Source organism: Simochromis diagramma, unplaced genomic scaffold (genome assembly GCF_900408965.1).
Source record: "Simochromis diagramma unplaced genomic scaffold, fSimDia1.1 OVJJ01000293.1, whole genome shotgun sequence".
NCBI classification, from domain to species: Eukaryota; Metazoa; Chordata; class Actinopteri; order Cichliformes; family Cichlidae; genus Simochromis; species Simochromis diagramma.
This window is the reverse complement of record NW_024386801.1, coordinates 8,724,583-8,746,618: the sequence shown is the minus strand read 5'-3', so window position 1 is coordinate 8,746,618 and position 22,036 is coordinate 8,724,583. Positions and strand designations below refer to the sequence as shown.

At 42.0% G+C, this 22,036-nt stretch overlaps 2 protein-coding genes across 2 annotated transcripts; both read right to left on the bottom strand.

Annotated features, from left to right (window-relative positions):
* Window positions 1-8: 8 nt before the first annotated feature.
* On the bottom strand, window positions 9-9,899 carry miox (myo-inositol oxygenase). The gene is made up of 10 exons (XM_040025617.1): window positions 9,769-9,899; window positions 9,592-9,672; window positions 3,397-3,477; window positions 1,688-1,850; window positions 1,529-1,596; window positions 1,261-1,370; window positions 897-964; window positions 734-783; window positions 222-334; window positions 9-144 (listed from the first exon to the last, which is right to left on the bottom strand). Exons 1-10 carry the CDS (start codon window positions 9,784-9,786, stop codon window positions 36-38), a joined length of 861 nt encoding a protein of 286 aa, XP_039881551.1. The 5' UTR covers window positions 9,787-9,899; the 3' UTR covers window positions 9-35.
* A 115-nt stretch (window positions 9,900-10,014) lies between these two features.
* Window positions 10,015-19,280, bottom strand: adm2b (adrenomedullin 2b). The gene is made up of 3 exons (XM_040025618.1): window positions 18,382-19,280; window positions 18,131-18,251; window positions 10,015-13,101 (listed from the first exon to the last, which is right to left on the bottom strand). Exons 1-3 carry the CDS (start codon window positions 18,437-18,439, stop codon window positions 12,696-12,698), a joined length of 585 nt encoding a protein of 194 aa, XP_039881552.1. The 5' UTR covers window positions 18,440-19,280; the 3' UTR covers window positions 10,015-12,695.
* Between the last annotated feature and the right edge of the window lie 2,756 nt (window positions 19,281-22,036).

Here is a 22,036-nt window from a genome sequence, read left to right as displayed (position 1 = left end):
GATTTTTCTTTTTTAAACGTTCCTTTTGGTCCGTTTTACCACTGCAGTACTCCAGGACAGTACTTGTCAATCAGAGACCGGTAGTACACCTTCAGGTTGTTGACGTCAGGCAGATCAGTGGTTTTTGTGTACAGGTCAAATTTGCTGTAGATGAATCATAGTTAAGTCCTGGGTACAAAACTTGACTGAACACATTTTACATGTGTGTTTAAGATACTCACTTGAACTCTTTGACCCAGGGCAGCATCTTCAAGTCTTTATCGTTGCACAGATGCATGTAATCTCCATGGGAGTGCCAGGGGTAGAAGGAATGGAAGCGAATCATGTATAAGCCCTGGAGGGAGACACAAATTAGAGGTGTCTCCAGTCACTGTATGCATGGAAAAAACAAATGTATTTTTTCCACTATAATTGGGATTTATCCACTAATTCTTCTATTCTACCCCTTTTGTTCTGATGCCTAATCTTTGACCTTTACTCCGGTTGTGTTGGAGTTGCAATCAGTCTTTCCCCACAAATTAATCCAATTAAATGTTTGGTTCTTAAACCTGCTGAAATCTACCCTGGTTCTCAAAGAGCACCAAGCAGAACTGGCACCATGTCAGAGGAAAAGAGGAATTAGTGTTTAAGCTGTTAATTCAGAGCCAAGACTTTCCTGTTGCCTAACACTTTTGTGCCAACTGTAAAGCTAATTGCCCCCGATAAAAACAATTTAAGGTAATAATTAACTCACCTCCTCTGGGATGAGGCACTTGTTGAACTTCATAACTCTGTAGAGATACTCTGAAGACAAGAACGCAAGGGTGTAGATCACAGTGTAATAGATAAATGCTCCTCTATAGTAGTAGAACTTTTAAAAATAATTTAAGTCCTGCGTGGCTGATGATGCTTCTTACCATCGTGGCCCCAGGACATGAGGACATTGTCAAGGCCACAGTTTGGTTCGTAGATCCCAAACTCAGTGCTAAAGGGGGAAAAACATAACAGGATCAACTCCCTGCACTTTTAATAATTAGACTACAATTTACTGTCAGCAGTCATAAATTTACAAGGAGCATATTTTCAATAGCACAAATAAAAAAATATTTCTGGTCAGCTGATTAACACCGACTGTGGACTGAACAGATGCAGATGTGTTTTTATGTCCACTGAGCAGTTTGCTTTCAAGCACACTTCGTTAACTTTTTTTTCTATGTTCTCGTCTGTAAAATATGTGCAATTATTTTGTGAAATTTGCAGAGTCAACGTTAGAATACCAACTTGTATTTGGGATTATTGTCATCTGGATTTTTCAGGAAGGTGTTGTTTCTGAACACAATGGAGTTTTGAAATTTGCAGCCAACAGGGAAAGTGTCGCCCACTACAGCCCACTGCAGGACACAGAGACACAAACAGTTACCTTAGAAACCTATTAAAATTAAACATGAAACAAATGGGATTCATATAGTAATAGGAAAAGCAGCTCTGAAAACTTTGGGAACGATGAATCTGCTGTGCCAGCTTTACCTATCTTGGACCTATCCCTCACCTGCGGTTCATCCCAGAGAGCCATGATCTTTCCGACATCATGGATCAGACCAACCAGCTGGAACCATTCTGAGAGGTACAGTAAGTACAAGATATTTACTCTATAGCATGAGCTTTTCCACAGTCTCTGTGCATTTCTGATTCTCTCTCTGCACTTTACCTTTGTCTGGGTGTTCTTGGCGGATGCCTTCAGCAGTCTGGAAAGCGTGGAAGGAGTTGGGGAAGTCCACATCGGGATCAGACTCATCCACAAGCTGGTCTAGAGACATGATGGCATCCATCATCCCCATCCGGGTGTGGTTACAACCGTTCCATTCAGTGTGCTGCATCAATATTAGACAGTTAAATAACTCCAAGCGGTGTGTGAAAAATGCTCTGGTGAACAGATAGAAGTGATGCTATTCAGCGGTCAAAGGAGCTTGCAAAGAAAAGCGTCTGGACTTCTTTAAGTTGCTTGAAGACGTTTCACCTCTCATCCGAGAAGCTTCTTCAGTTCTAAGGTCAAATGGTGGGGAGTCCCAGATTTAAACCTAGTGGGAGTATCCCCCCACAGAGGGACAAAAGGACCCCCTGATGATCCTCTAATCGCCTGAGCCAAGGTGTGAAACTGGGTGTGGGTCCCAAAGAGGCACAGAAAAGAAGATCAGACACCAGCGAGGGAGGATAAGAAGGACAGATGCAACAACATTGTCATCCCCTATGTAGCCGGTGTATCAGAAAAACTCAGGAGAGTTTTCTCCAAGCATGACATCCCGGTGCATTTCAGACCCAGCAACACACTCAGACAGAAACTGGTTCACCCAAAAGACAAAACTCCAAAACACAGACTTAACAATGTGGTGTATGCTGTACAGTGCAGCGAGGAATGCCCAGACCTCTACATTGGAGAGACCGAACAGCCACTTCACAAGCGCATGGCACAACATAGAAGAGCCACCTCCACAGGACAAGACTCAGCAGTCCATCCACATCTTAAGGACAAAGGTCACTCTTTCGAGGATGCCAATGTTCACATTTTGGACAGAGAGGACAGATGGTTTGAAAGAAGCCATCTATGTCCACTGTGAGCAACCATCTTTGAACAGAGGCAGTGGTTTACGACACCAACTGTCTGCCATCTATAATCCAGTTTTGAGTTCCCTCCCCTAGACGCCTTAATGACCACTCACATCCTGGGCCATCTGACCTCAGGAATTCTCATGATAAGGTGGGGCCAGGTTTCACAATGAGCTCACCCGAAACCCTGGCTGATTGGGACCCACACCCAGTTCCACACCTTGGGTCAGGCGATTAGAGGATCATCAGGGGGTCCTTTTTTCCCTCTGTGGGGGGATACTCCCACTAGGTTTAAATATGGGACTCCCCACCATTTGACCTTTGAACTGAAGAAGCTTCTCGGATGAGAGGTGAAACGTCTTCAAGCAACTTAAAGAAGTCCAGATGCTTTTCTTTGCAAGCTCCTTTGACTACGATGACCTGGATGACTGAGAACCTTCACAGACACGATGCTATTCAGCAGTTAACACTAATATTCTGCCGTTTATAATAAAGCAAAAGCACATCATGTTGTCAAATATATGACAATATATTCAATGTATAACTTTGTGAGGAGAATTAGGTTAAGTAAACAATGTTAAGGCCAGAGACTGGTCTGTGATTCTGACCTCTGTCTTTTTTGTTTGCTCAGTCTGAGTCAAGTTTGCTCATCCAGAGGTCAGTGTGATTGACTAAAAGCTGCCATTCATGAATCTGTAACTGATCATTTCACATAGTGACAGACCTTATTTTTAATATCCAGGTCTCTTTTTTTAAAATGTTCTCTTTGTACCAGGTTTTACTCACTGTTTTTTTCCCTTCTAATTTTCTCACCTTTTGGTTTACAAACTCCACTGTTTGATAGGTGTGCATCAGGCTGTACGTGTTGAAGACACGGTCAATTAGGTTTCCGCTCTGAAAACACAGACCAACACCAACAGATTCTCAAAAGCAAAAACTGATTTCCAATGTTTCCGTGTGTTTTTTTTTATGTGTAATATCGTTACGTATGTTGCTAAATAGACTTCGGTGAACAGGTATTGCAAAGGGGTTGTTAAAGATATTCTATTTTAACAAGTACTCAGATGCAATGAAATATCACTCAGACACTTAGAGCAGTTTTAAACGTGCACGGGTGAGAGACTCAGGGAGAGACTCACACACCTCCTTGGTGCAGTCTGGCTTTATTTATACACATCATGAAGCATACAAAAAAGGAAATATCATCCTTATCTTGTCAAGAAAACAGGTGCGGTTTATCAAAAAACTTCGTGTTCTCTACAAGGTTGTTTCTAACTCGTGGGTGGCGGTTTCCTGCTAGTGCGAAGGCAAACAGTGACAATGTGAAGGCAAAGACTGATAATGTGAAGGCAAACAGTTTCCGTTATAGAGTAGGGAGCCAGCAATTAAAATATGCAGCTGGTTGAGTACAGAACAGAAATATAAACACTCTTAGCTGATTATTATATGAATAATAAAACCTTTAAAAACAAAAATACTCTGACAGGGGTTATATACAAAATTTAAAAAAATTACCTGTTTCTCAATTATCTTTGTAGCTGTGTTATTGTACTTAATTGTAATCAATCAGCTTCCTTTTGTCCACTTACAATAAACAATAATTTTTTTTAACTGCATAAATAAAGGATACATAAAAGTCACTGCCAAAAAGTGATTGCGGCTTCTACCTTGTTACAGGAATGTTATTTGTTGGTTAAGATGACTTGATATAATTCACGAGGGATATATTTGACATATGTTTCACATATTGTAGATCAACAAGTTATTTATAGCAGTTTAAATACAAGCAATCAGTTTTTGGCACAACCCCGGCCAATGATTGGTCGCTCAGTGGATCTAACAAGCACACTCTAAAGGACTAAGTTCTGCCCCCACACCATTTATATATTACATATACATATTTACTAGGGGTGCAACGATACACAAAATTCACGGTTCGGTTCGATACTTTGGTGTCACGGTTCGATATTTTTTCGATAAAAAAAAATGTACATGCCTTTTTAATTTGTCATTTATTAAAATTATAAATATATATTTTAACTCAAAAGTACAGTTTTTAAATGTAATGTTGCTGAAACAAAAGTAATTAAAAAAATAAATATATCTCAGGGCTCTCAAAATTTCTAAATCCCTGGTAGCCCTTCGGGCAGGGACTCTTCAGTTTTTGGTAGCCCAAAATAAATGTAAGTAGCCCGAATAAAAAAGAGAGCAATTTTTTGATTGATTTTTTGTTTCCTGTTTTGTTTCCTTTACAATATTATACTTTAATGTATAATATTGTAAAGGAAACAAAACATTAATCAAAAAATTGTTGAAAAACAAATTACAACATTGTATAAAAATTACAATCATCAACTCAAATACTTGGTTCTAATTGAACAGAAATTTCTATGAACTTGTAAGAACTGTGTAGGACATGAATCAGTCTGTGTTAGATCCTGAATTTGAAATTTCCACTGAAGTCACGGGTAAGAGACAAGTGGAACCAAGATCTAGGCCATTTGCTTTTTGAAGTTTGCAAAGACTGCTAAATTTTGCCAGTGGTAGTTCACTCTTTGCAACATAGTACGCTGTTCTAAACAGATTTTTCAGGTTTATTTTTAGTATGTTATTTGCAATTGGTGTTTGTTCTGGGAAAGATATTGCAGACTGAGCAATAATGCATTTCTTGCATTTCTCATGGCTTCTAATGGGGGCCTTTCTTAAAATGACTGGTCCCAGTAACAAAGGCGCTTGTCGACTCAGAAATCGAGAGAAAACCAACAACACACCCGGCAGAACATTATGTTATTTACACGGGTGCACATAAGTGGTCCGCATGTGCGCATTCGCTGTCAAAATAAAAGACGCGCACCAGATAAGAAGTTGCAACGCGCGTTTGCGTCCATATAAAAAGCACTGTTTTTGTCCGCTAGAGTGGGATTTTCACGGCACATTCTGCACCACATCTCTGTGCGTTCATCATTTGTTTGAAGCCAGCTCACCTCCTGCAACCACTTTTCCGAGAATACGCGCTTCTTTTGTGGTTCGGACTCCTTCTGACATTTTTTTGGAGGTGGAGGAACACCAAAGTAATTGCTTAAAGGAGCTTCTTCGACATCTTTAAGAGTTTTAAACAAATGTCTGTCCTCCTCCAGAAAATCTTATGTATGCAAACACGCATTGCAACTTCATATCTTGTGCACGTTTTTTTTATTTTATTTTGACAGCGAATGCGCACCTGCGGACCACTTATGTGCAGCCCCGGTTATATAGCTCGTCATATTGCAGCCACAGAAATTCTTTTGTCCATGAAACCATAAAGCTGCACTTTCTTTTTGCCTTGTAGTCTGATTTGTCATAACTTTTCCGTTTTGTGGTAAGCTTTTCTTTGGCTGTCACTTCTTCACCCTGACCTGTCTTATTTGGCTCAGCAGAACTAAAATATATACCCTGCTGCTTTTACACACACATAACGGTCAGCGATTCTCTGCGCGATCAACCTCTCACCTCTCATGTTTAAGCTTGCTGCGGGAGATTTCACTTGTCATGTTTGCATAGTAAGCTAACGATTGATAAGACGATGTCAGAGGAATTGGTGCGTAAATTATCATCACTCACCAATCAGTGCTGTCACTCTCTAGCGATTTTGCAAGCCCTGTATCTGATTGAGGAATCACTCATCTTTGGAAAAGAGAGTTTATTACAGAGAAATGGCTCTTTCCAAAATAAAAGCTATACTATACGCTTCTTCTGGGCTATATTCTCAGCAGCATATTGTAGCGGGTCAGGGCTGTTCGGGGTTCTGTTTGTACAGTTATGTTTTGTTTATGTTGCCATAGTGACGGGTGACGCCCTCTCGCTGCGACGGTGTGTCCTTCCGGGGTCAGAGGGCGCCTTGTGTGTTGTTGTTGTTGTTGCTGTGCGGTTGCCGCGCTGAGCAGTTAGCTAGCGGCAGTGTTCTTCTGCAGATGTCAATAAACGGCTGTGCTCCCTGGCTAGCTCACGGGAAGCAAGACCAAACGACACCTCCGTCTCCTCGTTGTCTGAGCTCGCCACATTGGTGTCAGAAGTGGGATGATGGTGGCAGCCCATGTTCTGACCCGAGTGACTTTTCCCCTGCCGGTCGTGACCAGCCGGTGTGCCAAAAGAAGGCACCTGGACATTTGCAAAGTGAAAGCAAAAAACAAGCGCAAATTCAAACGCGATTTCAATATGTCACATATTGACAGTGGCTCACCGATGCCAATGACATAATTACCCAGCTACATTTCCGAAAGAATGCAAAAGCATTGACATATATTTTTCCTTCCTACAATAGCCCGACCGGCAGGGCAGAGATAGATTTTGGTAGTACGACTGGAAAAATCGCTAGCCCCGGGACGTCGGGCTAGCGATTTTGCAAGCCCTGTGTTACAGGCATGGCCCTTTAAGGATGAAGCCTGATGGGAAATGTATTCGGGATGTGTGTAGCGGGACTGCCTGGTGTGTGTGTGAAGAGAGAGAGCGGAGAAGGGGAAAAAGTAACGGTTAGCTACAGAAGAGACGAAAAGAAAATAAATAAAAGGAATATAATAACTCCCTCGACAGCCAGAGTTGTGTCGGCGATGCTCGCTGTGAGTAAACTGTTTCAGCCCACTGTACGCGGTGTTCGTGCCTTAGAGAAGAAATAAAGTTCGGTGAAGCAGTTTCCTACGCCTCCTTCGATCTTTTTGCTAGCGGAGTTGACCTGTATAGTAAGCTGTTGCCGGCTACGAGTCAGTTACGGAACCTTCAAGTAACTGCCAGAGGTTTCCTTACTACGGTTCGGGGCCGCGGATCTGGCGCGGTAACACCTGTATCTGATTGAGGAATCACTCATCTTTGGAAAAGAGAGTTTATTACAGAGAAATGGCTCTTTCCAAAATAAAAGCTATACTATACACTTCTTCTGGGCTATATTCTCAGCAGCATATTGTAGCGGGTCAGGGCTGTTCGGGGTTCTGTTTGTACAGTTATGTTTTGTTTATGTTGCCATAGTGACGGGTGACGCCCTCTCGCTGCGACGGTGTGTCCTTCCGGGGTCAGAGGGCGCCCTGTGTGTTGTTGTTGCTGCTGTGCGGTTGCCGCGCTGAGCAGTTAGCTAGCGGCAGTGTTCTTCTGCAGATGTCAATAAACGGCTGTGCTCCCTGGCTAGCTCACGGGAAGCAAGACCAAACGACACCTCCGTCTCCTCGTTGTCTGAGCTCGCCACATTGGTGTCAGAAGTGGGATGATGGTGGCACCCCATGTTCTGACCCGAGTGACTTTTCCCCCGCCGGTCGTGACCGGCCGGTGCGCCAAAAGGAGGCATCCGGACATTTGCAGGACTTTGTGTGGGGTAATGGGGTCGTCGGGGACGACTGACCCTTAGGTGGGGGATATGTAGCGGGTCAGGGCTGTTCGGGGTTCTGTTTATACAGTTATGTTTTGTTTATGTTGCCATAGTGACGGGTGACGCCTTCTCGCTGCGACGGTGTGTCTTTCCGGGGTCAGAGGGCGCTCTGTGTGTTGTTGTTGCTGTGCGGTTGCCGCACTTAGCAGTTAGCTAGCGGCAGTGTTCTTCTGCAGATGTCAATAAACGGCTGTGCTCCCTGGCTAGCTCACGGGAAGCAAGACCAAACAACACCTCCGTCTCCTCCTTGTCTGAGCTCGCCACAATATTAAACATATCAGGTCCCCATAAGGAGAATCATGTGCTAACGGCTGTCTAAATGACTCAGGTAAAGTTTGTAGCAATCATGCTTGTTGTTTTTGTCTGCTTCCACTTGTCTTTGCACTAGGATCATGTCGGGGTAAATGTGCAGTCATATTCGTTGTGTTCCCACTAGTGCTGTCAGCTTAAATCTCGTTGAAATGACGTTAACGCCACAACACGGCAAATCTCCCGGTGCATGGGGCTAGACGGCCAACACGTTAACGAGCTAACTGCGCTAACACACTAGTTCCCACCCATGTAATTGAGCATTGCGTGGCACATCCAACATACTGTTTTACTTTAGTCCATGACGCACTTACCTTCAGGGTCATATGTCACATGGAAACCAAAATAATTCCAAACGCCAGATCTGAATGAGGGTGGGGGAGGTTCAATTTGCCATGTTGCAAGGAGAGCTTCTGTCTTGCTAACTTGCCCTGCGCTCTTCCTTCTGAGATGCTGTCTGTGTTGAAGGCTCAGTGGATCTGCGCTTGACAGTGCAGCCTAGGCGGAGTAGTCGAACGCAGATTCACTGAGCGCTCAACACAGACAGCATCGTCAGAAGGAAAGTTGATAAAATAAATTACAAATTTTGTATTGTTAGATACATATGCGTACTGAACCGAAAGCACTGTATGAACGGTTCAATATCGATACGAGTATCGTTGCACCCCTAATATTTACATATTAATTAAACTTATGTTTACATGCTTTTTATCAGCATTTATTATAATTAACTTTGTTTTTATCAAACTTTGTTTGATAAAATTTATTTATTCCCATTGTGAGAGTATGAATATTTATACTTTTAATCCCGTTTTTAACACTGGGTTACATAGTTGTTTAGTTAGATCAGACCATCAAATCGATGATCTTCTCGGAAAATCTGCATTAGACTGTAATGTTTTATTAGTTAAAAATCTGAGCACATATGCAGAACTGTGTCAGCCTCTGCTGATAAAAACTCAACTATCTTTCAGTGAGTTGACCCCACTGTGGAAGCTTAAACTCAGTGAATGACTAAATGAACTGAGTGAATGATCTGCTGTTACAGATCTGGTCTTTAGAACTGATGAAATTTGCCAGAAGTCAGACTCTATTGAGTAGAAAATAAGAACCTGAACTCCCCTTGTGGTCAGCCTTGGGTTAGTGTTAGGCACATTTTGATATTTTGCTTAAGTTTTGGCTCACTCTGAAGCTCAGCTTTTTTTTTTTTTTAACTTAAAGCCAGTTATGTCTGCCTGTAATTATAACCTCAGTTTTTTCCTTCAACTCATAAATTAATGTGGAATTAAGCTGGTTTGTTTAATTACCTCAAAGTTTCTGTAGTCTTCCTTGTCTTTCGCCTTACTTGTCTCCAAATTTGGCCGATATGCCAGAGACGGGTCCGGACCCTTTGAGCAGTAAAAAGAACATTTTCAGATTTTACAAAGCTATGCAGCAACTCTGCTTTCAAATGAATGGTGTGAATGGGCAAAAATTACACTTACAATGTTGATGATCCTCATGGCTGATAGGTGAAATCACAGTTACTGCTGGGTTGTGATGGGTTGTGATGCGTCGATGCTCTGGTGGTCACTGTCCGCCTGCCCATATATATCCTCCTGGTTCAAACTGTAACCTTTTTGACGTGCATTGGGGGCTAGGTTTACAGCAATGTCCTGTCACACTTTAACCAAATTTTATGTAATGGGGTACCCTGTGTTGCACGTTGGCCTTGTTTGTGTGTTTTTGTATGTCAGAGTGTCTGTCCGTTCCAGGAAGAGCTTTTCAGTGATCAGCAGATTGCATGTTTGGGCTTATGTAGAATGACTCAGTACTTCTTTTCACAGTTAAGTTGTTTTTATTTTTTTATAATTATCGGGGGGGAAAAAGTTTTTACACATATGTAGATCTGTTTTTAATACTATGTATGCATTACATGCAGTAGATTTGTCATATTTACATGTCTGCGAACTATATCACAAACTATTTAAATAGCAAAACAATTCTGCTTTCTTGTAATCTATGGGTACTGGTCCTCATGAAGGCAGGCTCTGACTTGGGATTTTTCAGTATCAACGGTCCTGTCTTTCAAGTATCAGCTGGTTCAAACGCAGATTAACAGAGGTAAAGTTGACAAGATGTCCAAACAAGCCTCACTTCGTGACCCAGTTCTTCTATTTTTTTATTGATTGCTGTCTGTCACATAAACCAAATGCCTGCCTCTTTACCAGGTTACAAGGTGAACATTGTAAAGACTGAACAGACGACAGGAAAACCTTCATATTTTTCCGCTTTGCCGTGATGAGATATTTGGATTTGAATTTTGATTTGCAACCTTTACCTTCCCTCGGAGAGGACACAGAGTACAACAGATCTTTACATTTTGTTTTATGTGTTAATAATACTGTACGGCATTAAAAAAACATTTTTGGGCATAATTTTTTGGACACAAACAAGATAACTTCTCAGAAAAGCTTAAATATTTCTAGTTCTGATTTGCGTTTAAGGGGTGTATCTGGGGGTGGTAGAGGCTTGGCCCACTCTTAAATCTAATTGGCCACATTAAATGCCTCCCAAAACTGTTGAGAAACAACAGCCTGCATGCGATCAAGCATGGCATCACATTTTTATTCTTATTTTTTTTTAAACTGGGAGAACTTACAGAATTTGCACATCTGATGTAAATGTTGCAAACCGTGGGGTTTATTATACTTGTGTAAAATATGTTTTATATCTAAAGCTATTTGTGGCTGTAGAGGGAGCTGGGTCAAGTCTGGTAGCCTCATTAGCCCCTGCCTCTGCTCTTTGTTTATGAACGTGACTTACAATGTGTGTTTTTTCTGAACATTTGAACTCTACCTGCTTTGTACTGTGCATGTACAGGAAATGAAACGTGAATGTAAGTCACACTTACCTTTTAGGAATGGACAAAAAAGTGTTTCATAGTGAAAGAATAAAGGAGGCAACATGGATATGAAAAGGGTAAAATGATGCTGGTTTGTAACTTTACTTCATTTGTAAAATATTGTCAGTATAATACAGCATGAAATGTTCACAAAAAACTTCACACTGACGCCTCCATTTGCTGTTGACAGGTGAAATAACTATAAAGGTTTTATTTAACATCAGTGTTAGAAGAAAACAGCACAATGGTTTACAAAAGGACACTTGTGTCTTTGAATGGAGTGTATATGAAAACAAAGATTTACTAAAGTGTGATATTTACAGCAAAACTGACCCATTAATTTAAAGTTAAATAACACACCTTTAAAATTCAAGTCATATTGAATGTAAAGGATAATAAAGTGCTTTCATGCATTCCTAATAATAGCCTGTGTGAACTACCAAAACGGGAGTTATAATGAGCTGATGTGCACACAGAGAGAAAAGAATAAAACAAACTATAAAGCTTAAAAAATGATGGTCTAAATTCACTGGCATGCTTAATCTGCGCTGGTGAAAGGCAAAACACTGTAAGGCCTTATAAATGATCAATTAAGGCTCAAACTGATGCAGAGAATATGGAGTGCGGCTGTCCTCCCTCTGGTTTAATAGAGTCGAGACCTGCTACGGTGTCTGTTAAGTGTACAGACAGATTACGGATTAGGGTTAGTGGTTATTTTGGCTGATCATATGCACTGTGGGTTTTTGGGTGAAGGGTTAATTGGGTTTGATTGGGGGTTATTCTCGGGTTCTGTCTGCACTGAAGCAGAGAGGGATAAATGTGCTTTCAAGACACATTGTGGATTAACACTGAGCTCAGGTAAGTTAAGAGGAGGAGGATAACCATTCATCAGCAGACATTAGTCAGGTAGGGATTGGTTGAGAGAGGCTTGTCTGGTTACAAAGATAGTCGTGCTGTAAATGCCAAAACATATAGGACTCTAGTTTTAGCTCGGTATAACGCTGTAGCCCACACTACAGGTAATAATCTTTAAAAAGTGTTATTTTTACAGATTTGACAATCGTATCTGTAGTTTACAATAGCACTGTACTCATCAGAATAATTGATAGATTCAATCTCAAATTGGTGATAATGAGTTGAAGCAGGAAGTTGTCTTGGGAAAGACTCCTGAGTGACCAAAGCACCCTGACATAAAAAAAAGCAGTCTGCTGTTTCCAGTCAAGGGACTCTGACCTTTCCAAATGGCCTCTTAGTCTTTGCTGTTGTCTTTTTCATGATGTTGCCTCATTCAAAGCGTTCAACAGTTTACTCTGTGAGTACCGTGTTCTTATTACTGATGAGAGTTTTAGTCAAAACTATAAAAATAAGACCCAAGCTGTAAAAAAACCCCACAACTGCTCTGTTAAGGAATGACAGCAGTAGCAATATTTTTGAGCCTGAACATATAGTTAGTGTAACAGTGGACCTGGGTAATTTGCCAGCAGGTGTTGATGAAGTTGTCTTGAGTGTGGGTGAGTGGGTGTGGCCTTATCCGTAGCTGTGAGGACTGCGGGGGTTAATTGGGGAGGAGTCTTCCCTCCCACTCTGTCCAATCAGCTGGTACAGACGGTGGCTGAGGTTCTGAACCTGACAGGTGCCTAGGACGCACCCCACCCTCATCAGGTGGGGGTGGCCCCTGCCTCTACCAGCATGGCGACGACCCCGTGACCCGCGCTGCCAGACTGGCACCTCTGGTAGCACGTTGTGGCTTTGGTCGACCAACAGGTCAAAGGGCTTTGGCGGGGGATCTTTGTGTGGGAGCAAGGCCCTCCAGATGATCTGTCCGTCTTCCTCTGTAATTTGGTTGTGAGCAGCGACAGAGAGATCAGACACAGTCGGCACGATGCTGGGGTGAAAGGACTTTGGGAATTTAGAGGTTCTGGGAAAACTCAGCCTGAGAAAAACAGACAGAAAGACAGAAAATATTTCCAGGGAATCACATTCACATACGTCATATAAACGTGACTTTAGGGTAATAATACTACTTTCAGCTGCTGCCTTATTCACAAAGGGTCGTCACAGTGGGTTTGTTGCATGTTTGACTTGGCAGATTCCCTTACTGATGCAACCCCAAAGGGATATATGTCGCCTCTCAGGATCAAACTAAGGATCTCTGACTCTACTATGGAGCCCCCATGATGTACCCAATGAGGGTACATTACGTTGGTGCAGATTCATTTCCTGAAGACTTAGTGAATACTTTAGTATAACTTCAATTAACCTCATCCCCGCCTAAAGCAGCAATTTAAAATTGAACAATTGTGTGGATATGAAAGGGTGACTGTGTAAACGCGCAACATTAGCAATACCTGAGCCACTTCCTGTTCATATGTGATGATTGGCAGTCATGCATGTCACCTGCTTGAGTTTCACAGTGAAACTGGATAAACGCCTTACAGGATTCACGGTTGCACTGCAGGAATGTCTGCTGTGCTCAGTCTGAGGTCTCATTTTTGAGAAGAGATGATAAAGAAAGACAGAGTGGTGCACAGGTAGTATTTCTGCCTGTAGCTATCTAACCGTCTATGTGCATTGCTTAAACATTAAAGCACTGCTTTCCCCCATTAATCTTCAAAACACAGTTAAAAGGGTGATAAGTTCATTTTAGTCAATAATTAAAAAAGAATGCAACCAGTCGGTCTAAAATTTCTGCTAGCGACATCTAAAGGCTGCTCTGTTTCCAGCTCCCAACCGGACCAAAGTGGTTTAAACCAACAGAGTCGAGAACCAAGACACTGACATCTGCTCAGTCAAAAAAAAAAGACATGGTTAATCAATAACAGTATGCAAGTCTGCAAATCTCACAACAGTTCCGGGAAGTGACAAAGCACAATGTAGATTGGTGATGAGGGGCTCCTACACCTCCTCCACTCCCCTTGAGTGGGTTTTAAGTACTTTATTTCTCAATCCCCTGCTGTCTGCACATGTTTTTTTCCCCTCACATCATCACAATACCTTTTCTATTTAAAAAAAGAAAAAAATAATTCCCACTTTCTCCCAGATGCTCAAGAGTTCAAGTGCAAAGAGGGGGTATGTTTTGTCATGTAAGCAACCAGCGATGACATAATACTGCACAGGTAAATTAAAGGTTTGCAATAAAGCAATTGTCTGTTTATTCCAGCCCTTTTATACTGCTGACAGGAGCAAGTGGTTAAGTCAAATGACTGCAAACCCTCATCGTCCCTAATTCTCTTTAATACTTTTATAGTTTTGTCAAACACAACACTGCCTTACGCATGACTTATAATTCTGTACTGCAAAAAATGATATTGTATATTCAGTATGTAAGGAACAAAGAATAAAGGCAGAAGGATGGATGAAGTAAGATAATGTTTGTTTGTTTGTTGTGAAAAGTGGGCCAGATTACCATTTTATCCTGTAACTAATCCTGACTGGTATTCTGATCACTCTTCTGGCCGGACACCTTTAGCTCTCACTGCCAACACACACGAGAACACACATTCATTGTGTGTTATACCATTGACTTTAAGCTAGGTGAACTGAACTGGTTTTAATGGATGGTGAATGAAGCGTGCACACTTAGACACACACACACTGGCATAATGTTGCATGGTGGAGAATTAGTCAAAACACGTGACTGTGACACGTGACTGTCAAACTGAGATGCAGACTTTTGCATGCATGCGGTACACAGCGTAAGCAAACTCTTGGCTTTATTCATCTTTACATGCGTGTGCTGACATCTGTAGTTGCCTGTCTCTTTTTCTTTCTGCACAAAAAAACACACATTTGTGCATTTACTCACACACATACATGGTTAAATGGCCCCCTGTGGTGAGGTTTAAAATCAACTGCCACTGAAGGGAAAGGCACTTGGCACCAAACTGCCTCCCAGTAACAAGAAATCTGGGCCACTGAGCTACTTGCTAGTTTCTAACACATCTAATACAGGTAAGCTAATATACAGCAAAGAACCAATACAGTAAACACATAAGCTTATTTTTTATTTTACTTCCAGTAACTTTTTAGTGTCTGCATTTTCATTGTGGTGAAAAGGTTTTGCTTATCCACTGTACTACAAGATACGGGGATGGGTGTTCTTCTTCACCTTTCCACCTGTCTCCTTTACATGCACACAAATGTTCTGTCTTGCTTCCTCTGGCTTTCCTCCCTCTTCTCTCCAGAGCATACCTACATCACTCTAGACTCTTTTCCACCAGCTCCCTACTCTCACTATGGATCACAATGCCATGTGTGAACATCCTAGTCCACGGAGACTCCTGCCTGACCTCATCTGTCAGCCTCTCCATCACCTTTGCAAAATAGACGGGGCTCAACCCCACCTTGAACTCCCACTGCGCACCTCACCTCTGTCTCGTTGTCCTCATGCATGTCCTGCAACACTCTCACACACTTCTCTGTCACTCCTAAATTCCTCATGCAGTACCACAGTTCCTCTGTTGGCACCCTTCCGCATGCTTTCTATAGACCTACAAGGACACAGTGCAACTCCTCCTGACCTTCTCCGTATTGCTCCTTTTCAGCTGTACTGCTGCTCATTAATCATTACTAGCTTCGGTCAAGCTTCAACAGCTCTTTCTCATAACTTTGTGAGTGGCTCATTGCTCTGTAGTTATTATAGCTCTGAACATCACCCTTGTTCTTGAAATTCAGTACACAACTTCTCCATCTTCTCATTTTTCAAGATTATGTTAAACAATCTGGCAAAAATAAACAAACTCTCCTGTCTTCTCTCCTAGACTCCAGACCTACCTCTCCATACCTCCACAGGTATGCCATCTGGACAAATCAGCTTTCCATGTTTCATCGTCTTCATAGCACATTCCCTTGCCTCATTCAGACATTTGCATAAATACCACTCTTTCTTTTCTGTTTAGAAGTGGATGGGTCAGAGTGCAGTGAAAAACCATCTTGCATTCTTTGAAGTGCATCCTTAGTGTCCACTGGCTGTAGATTTATAGCTGTGAACATGAATTCACTGCATCCTGAGTTCTTGTAGATGAGAAACTGCCCACCAGAGGTGCATGCGAGCACAAAAATGTCAGACGCAGTTAGATATATGTAACAGAGAGTGAGAGGACCTCATGTGTCCTGCCTTCTTAGGCACCAACCTCACCTTCTTCCTTCAGAAGTGAGAACACACCTCACATCGCCTGCTGTGTGCTACATGTGAGAAGGGATAGCTTTAGACAGCATCTCACCCTGGCTTTGTTACAGCCAGTTACATTAAAAGTACGACTTTATTATGAGTTGACAAGATCTGATGATAGTGATATCCATTTCCCAGTCACAGTTTTCTTTGCCCACCTGGTCTGTTTATACGCGGTACTAGCTGGAGAACAGAGAGGGATTGCTTATCGTCAATGAAACTTACTGTAAAGTTGTAAAAAAGTTATTTTTTGAGCAGCTGAGATGCTTTAAAATGAAATTTGGTCATAACTCACAGGAAGGAAAACAGAAATGATTGTTGCCTATAATATCTGGCAGCAATTAACACTCCATGATAGCAGTATGTAATAAGCTGAACCCCCTTTTGTGTTTTTCTTTCTATTGCAACCCCCATTCCCTCACCTCTCATGTGTGATTCAGGATGTGAACCTGAATCTGAGAGACCAAAAGGAGCGTCTCCAACATTCTTCCCCAGTTAGAGCTCAGCATGGGGCTGTTCACAGAGAGACTGAACACGCATGCAGACACATACGTGTACACAGACACACACACCCTTTTGTCCCTATGGGTTGCCCACAGCTTCACTAACAGCACGACCCCCTCCCTCCTTTTGGCTCTGTCTTTTTTAAATTACAGCAGGATGCTTTCATTTTTCTTTCTCTCCTCTTTTATTTCTTTAGGCTCACTTTGCTGAGTGCCAGCAGCAATATTACGTTACATCCAACAGCACTGAATCACACTGAGACGTTTGAGATGGGGTTCCCCACAACCCCCACCCCCATTAGCCAGAGATGTTTAGTATATAATGCTACACAACTTAATCAAATTGCTAATTCTTATTGGTGTTGTTGAGGAAAAACAATCAAATAAACAAGCAGGAATAGTTCTGAAAAAAATAATAAGAATTGTATGAAATGCATTGCCTTGATGCCTTTTTATCTTACACTGTTATTGCACTAATTTAGCTCTCGAACAATAGATAAGGTGCATTAACACTAATGTGGGATTAAAGCTTTATAAAAGCTGCAAATAAGGGGAGAAATCCCTCTTATATAACTTAGACTCAGGGAGCATAACTCCTCTCCCTCTCTTACGCTTTCTTTCTCACACACACAAAACAGCGTAAGAAGTTTTCTCTGATTAGATCTACCAAGGTAGCAGAAAACAAAGTAACGACCTGTGGGTTTGCATGTGACGGTAATTTTAAACGGCGTGCTGCTGGCCTTGAAGCAGCCACATCATAACATGTTCTTAAGGAACCTACAAGCTGCTGGTGTCTTATTCAGACTGCTTGCTTGCTGCTTGGCCCCTCGGTATGCGCATGTATCCTTGTCCCAAATCCCACTAAATCACCTTCACCTCTGTCTCACCTCCTGCTGCTACTGAGAGGAATTACCTTACTCTGTCACTAGACCCCTTTTCTTCTCTTTTATGTTTTTATTTCTTTCTTTTGTTCTTCAAATGCTGTGATGTGTAGTCATTGTTTTGCCAAAGTTACCTTTTTACAAAGGCTTTTTATTTCTAAAGAGAGAGTTTAAAGGGTGTTATGTGGTGCAAATTTATTCACAATTACTCACAAAACCTTTTAACATTGCTTTATACTTTATCTTGTATGGGGGGAAAGAGGAAAAATACAAAATGTGCATCAAAGTAAAGCAGCAAAATTAAAGTTGTTTTCCATTAAGGTTATTAGTTAAGAAGATATTCTGAATTTAACAATTTACTTAAAAACAAATATTTAAATCCCCCTAAAAGTTTCGGGGTTCGGGTACCTGGGTCTGTGAGTTCTCTGCGGAGTCAGTGCTTGGGACTGGATCTCCAAAGGCAAGAGCCCGAGCAGCACGCACAGCCACGCCGGACGGAGGGTGCACATGACAGGGTAGCGGAGGCACACTGTCCGGGAGCAGTAAACCAAAATATTATTGATATTACCGGAAATGTTAAAAAGAATCGATTAGAAAAAAATCCAAGAATATGGTCTGTCTTTTTGTTGTTGTTTTGTTTTTACAAAATAATCTCTAACATGTAAAATGCCGCGTATTCATGAACGACACGGTCAGCATCATCTCTGTTTCCTGCATCTTCGACACACTGACCTCCGCGGTGTAATCCAACGTGATGCTCACTGGGGCGCAAAGCAGGAGCGAATGGAGTGTTCTGGTTTATAAAGTCCGAAGGAGGAGGAGGAGGAGGGAGGAGGAAGTTTTATTGCGTGTCCTGCTCACCAACCTCACCTCCAATGAACCTCGCAACCTAATTAAACCTCAAGAGCTTCAGTCCTCTCACTAATCCTGGGTATGAAGTGGATCTGCCATATTTGTTTTGTGCTTTATGTAAGGTAACTTATATTTTTGGATTTCATTTCCCATTAAGCAGTGTCCTTGTGGCCAATGAGCCGAGGCTGACCCACTTAGAAATAACTGCTGAACCGATTATTATTAACACAGTGAAGTCGTATTAAACCCCCTGGAATACAAAGAAAATGTTATTTTTAGTAACAGGACTTCACTTATATGACAACCACGGGTTTTCATACAGTAGCCTACTCAATGCATGCCTGAAGACTAATAAATAACTTCCTATAAAACCTGAAATAAAGTCATTATAAAAAAATTAATTTAACTTTGAAAAGGTATTGCATTTTATTAGTCTAATGCTTTCTACTTTGCATAAATCTTCTATTTCTTCTTCTACCTGCTGGCATTAGTGGATCATCTGCCTCCATCTCACCTCATCGCTGGTATCCTCCTCCGTCATACCAACCTGCTCCATGTCCTCCTTCAATACATCCAATAACCTTCTCTGAAGTCTTGCTCTTATCCTCCGGCCTGGCAGCTCCATCTTCAACATCCTTTGTCGAAACCAGGTTTCGCTGTTGAAACCTGTCAAAGCTGTCTCACCAGCTATCCCATGTTAGAGTCCCATGTTAGAATGTCCGACTTACCATCATTAAAAAGCATATTTAAAGCTTAACACACATTAATATGAATGTCTATGGAGAATCCCCCCCTTAATAACAACTATGAGTAGTGTAATTTTTAAAAAAAAATTTTTTTTAAATGACTTTCTTAACTGGATAATTGAACCAGGTACATGTCTGCATTGGCTGATAGCTGTCTTGACAAGGGCAGCTACAGTTTCTGCTAGGCCTCATCCACTACCTCAAGTTGTTAAACTGGATCCTTTTTGTGTTATCTTTAATAGACTGGCTACTGTTATGGCTTGCTGTGTGGTTCGTACTTCGGTTTTGGTGAGTAACTTTTTTGTGTTTGTGTTTTCTGTTTGTTACCACTGATTAGCTGCATTGCACTCATACAGTTTATGAATATAGCTTGCTATGAATCTAGCTAGCATTAGCTAATAAATTAGCAGTCCGTTCTTTTGTTCATATAATATAATATCTGCTTCAAAAACCAACATGGCAGAAGCCAAAAAGCTAACATTATAGCTTCAGGTCAGCACCTACACAGGTATTTTGGAAAACATAGCCTTTTTGCCTTTTGCCCACATATTAGCACCATTTTAGGTCACTGAAAACGGAGATTTCTGGGGGTTTTGTGGGTTGGGGAAATCACAATGCAACTTTGTTGCTTTTATTTTGAAGGTGACTGCTATTAGACGTGTTTGTGTGTTTGTGTGTGTTTGTGTGTGTGTGTTCAGTTGATACACATACCCACATAGCAAAATTGGTATGGCCCGGATCAGGCCCACACAATGTGCTTACATATGGCTAACATACCGCAAAGAACGACGGCCCTTTGGTGGCCCAGACCTGGTTTGCCCGAGGTTGCCCACACATGGGCCAGCACAAGGCCAGTTGCATACACACTGGTGGTCCTGTGTTGGCCCATGCGTGGATTACCTCTGGCAAACCTGATCTGGGCCACCAAAGGGCAGTCATTCTTTGCGGTATGTGGGCCATCTGTAGGTGGTGTGCAGCCACGGGCCAGTTGTAGACACACTGCTGGCCCAGAACAATTTCAGCTCTGGCCCCAGATGTCAGCCTAATGTATACTTTAAACAAGCCATGCAATAACAACATGTACCAGATGTTATGGCCCTGGCCATAATCTGTTTTGGTAGTTGTTTTCTTTGTCTGTGCCTTTAAGTCTTTGCAGGTCCCGGATTGGATGAGCTGACGGCTGCCGATTGGTCCGCTGATCATGTGGTCGCATTCAAAATCCATTACCAGCAGTTGTCCCGGGGCAGCCACTGACAGCAGCAGCAGACCTGACCCTGGCCTCTAAAACCGGAGACATTTGTGCGACTTTCTGAGTTCTGTATATAGTGTGTACATTAGTTTTCATTGTAAATAGCACCTTGTAAATAGCACTGGAACAGAAGGGGTGAGCTGCCTTATTGTTTTCCTTGCACTGTTTTCTCCTGTTTATTTCAGTTAGGGAGTTAGGTGTAGCGCTTGTCTTTTGTTTGATGTTTGATTTCACATAGGGTTTTAGATAACACCTCCTCCTGACTTAGCTTGTTTTGTTTGTTATTTTGGCCTTTGTTCACCCCGGAGCTTCATTTTTGCAGTGTAGATAAATAAACCACTATTCACTAAGAAATTGGTTTTCCCTCTGTGTATGGTTTTGGGGACCAGGGCAGGGCAATCTTTTCAAACTTATGTTGCGTTCCTGTACCCCTAGACTGGGGCGTAACACCAGAACATGCAGAAGTAACATGCCAAAACTCTGTTCAGACAGTGAGTGGACTGATTCTTATATAGCACTTTTCTACTCTCCCAGATTACTCAAAGTGCTCAATACAACATGCCACATTCACCCAATCACATACTTTTGCTTAACTGAGGCCTTCCTAACTACATTCATACACATTCACACTCTTGACATGCAGATTGGAGGAGCCAGGGATCAAACCACTAACCTTCCAATCAGTTTGTGACCTGCTCTACCACCTGAGCTACAGCCTCCCACTGGCAAAGATGAGTAAGCCCTCACTAGGTTTTGGATAAAGTGTACACTCACAAACCTGTCAAACCTGCATTTGAAACATTGGCTACCATAGCAGTAGAGTATTGCAACATGGCATTTGGGTCTTCTAACTAAAATAGGAAAATAGGAACATAAATAGTGCCATCATTGCCAGACGTGGCCCACATCTGGTTGAGATACACGCTGCCAAAACACCAGTCAGTCAGAAGTGCCAGCTTGATTCCAGATCTGGGCCAGACCTGTTTTCTGTGGGCCTGGGCCACATAAACCAAACCACAATCAAGCCAGATATGGCATGCCATCACGTAGACAGTGCCATCTATGTCAGGCCTGGCCCATATCTGGATGACATACGTCTTATCATGCCAGAAGTCCGCCAGCAGTGCCGGCTTGATACCAGATCCGGGCCAGACCTGCTTGCTATGTGGGTACAGATTGATGCAGAATGTAGCGTTTTGAACAAGAGATGGTGTTAGAGATAAAGCAGTGTGCTTAGTTTGTGGTGAGAAGATTGCTATGTTGAAGGATTACAGTTTGAATTGCCATTATGAGACTAAGCACCTACATAAAAATACAAGAACTTGAATGATGCAGAGCGCAAACTAATATGTGAAGACAGAAGAACTTTTTTTTTACCAAGCATTACACATCCAAGGAAGAAGCAGTCAAGACCAGCTTTGTCTTTTCCCATAAAATTGCACAAATAGCAGTAACAAAGGTAAACTA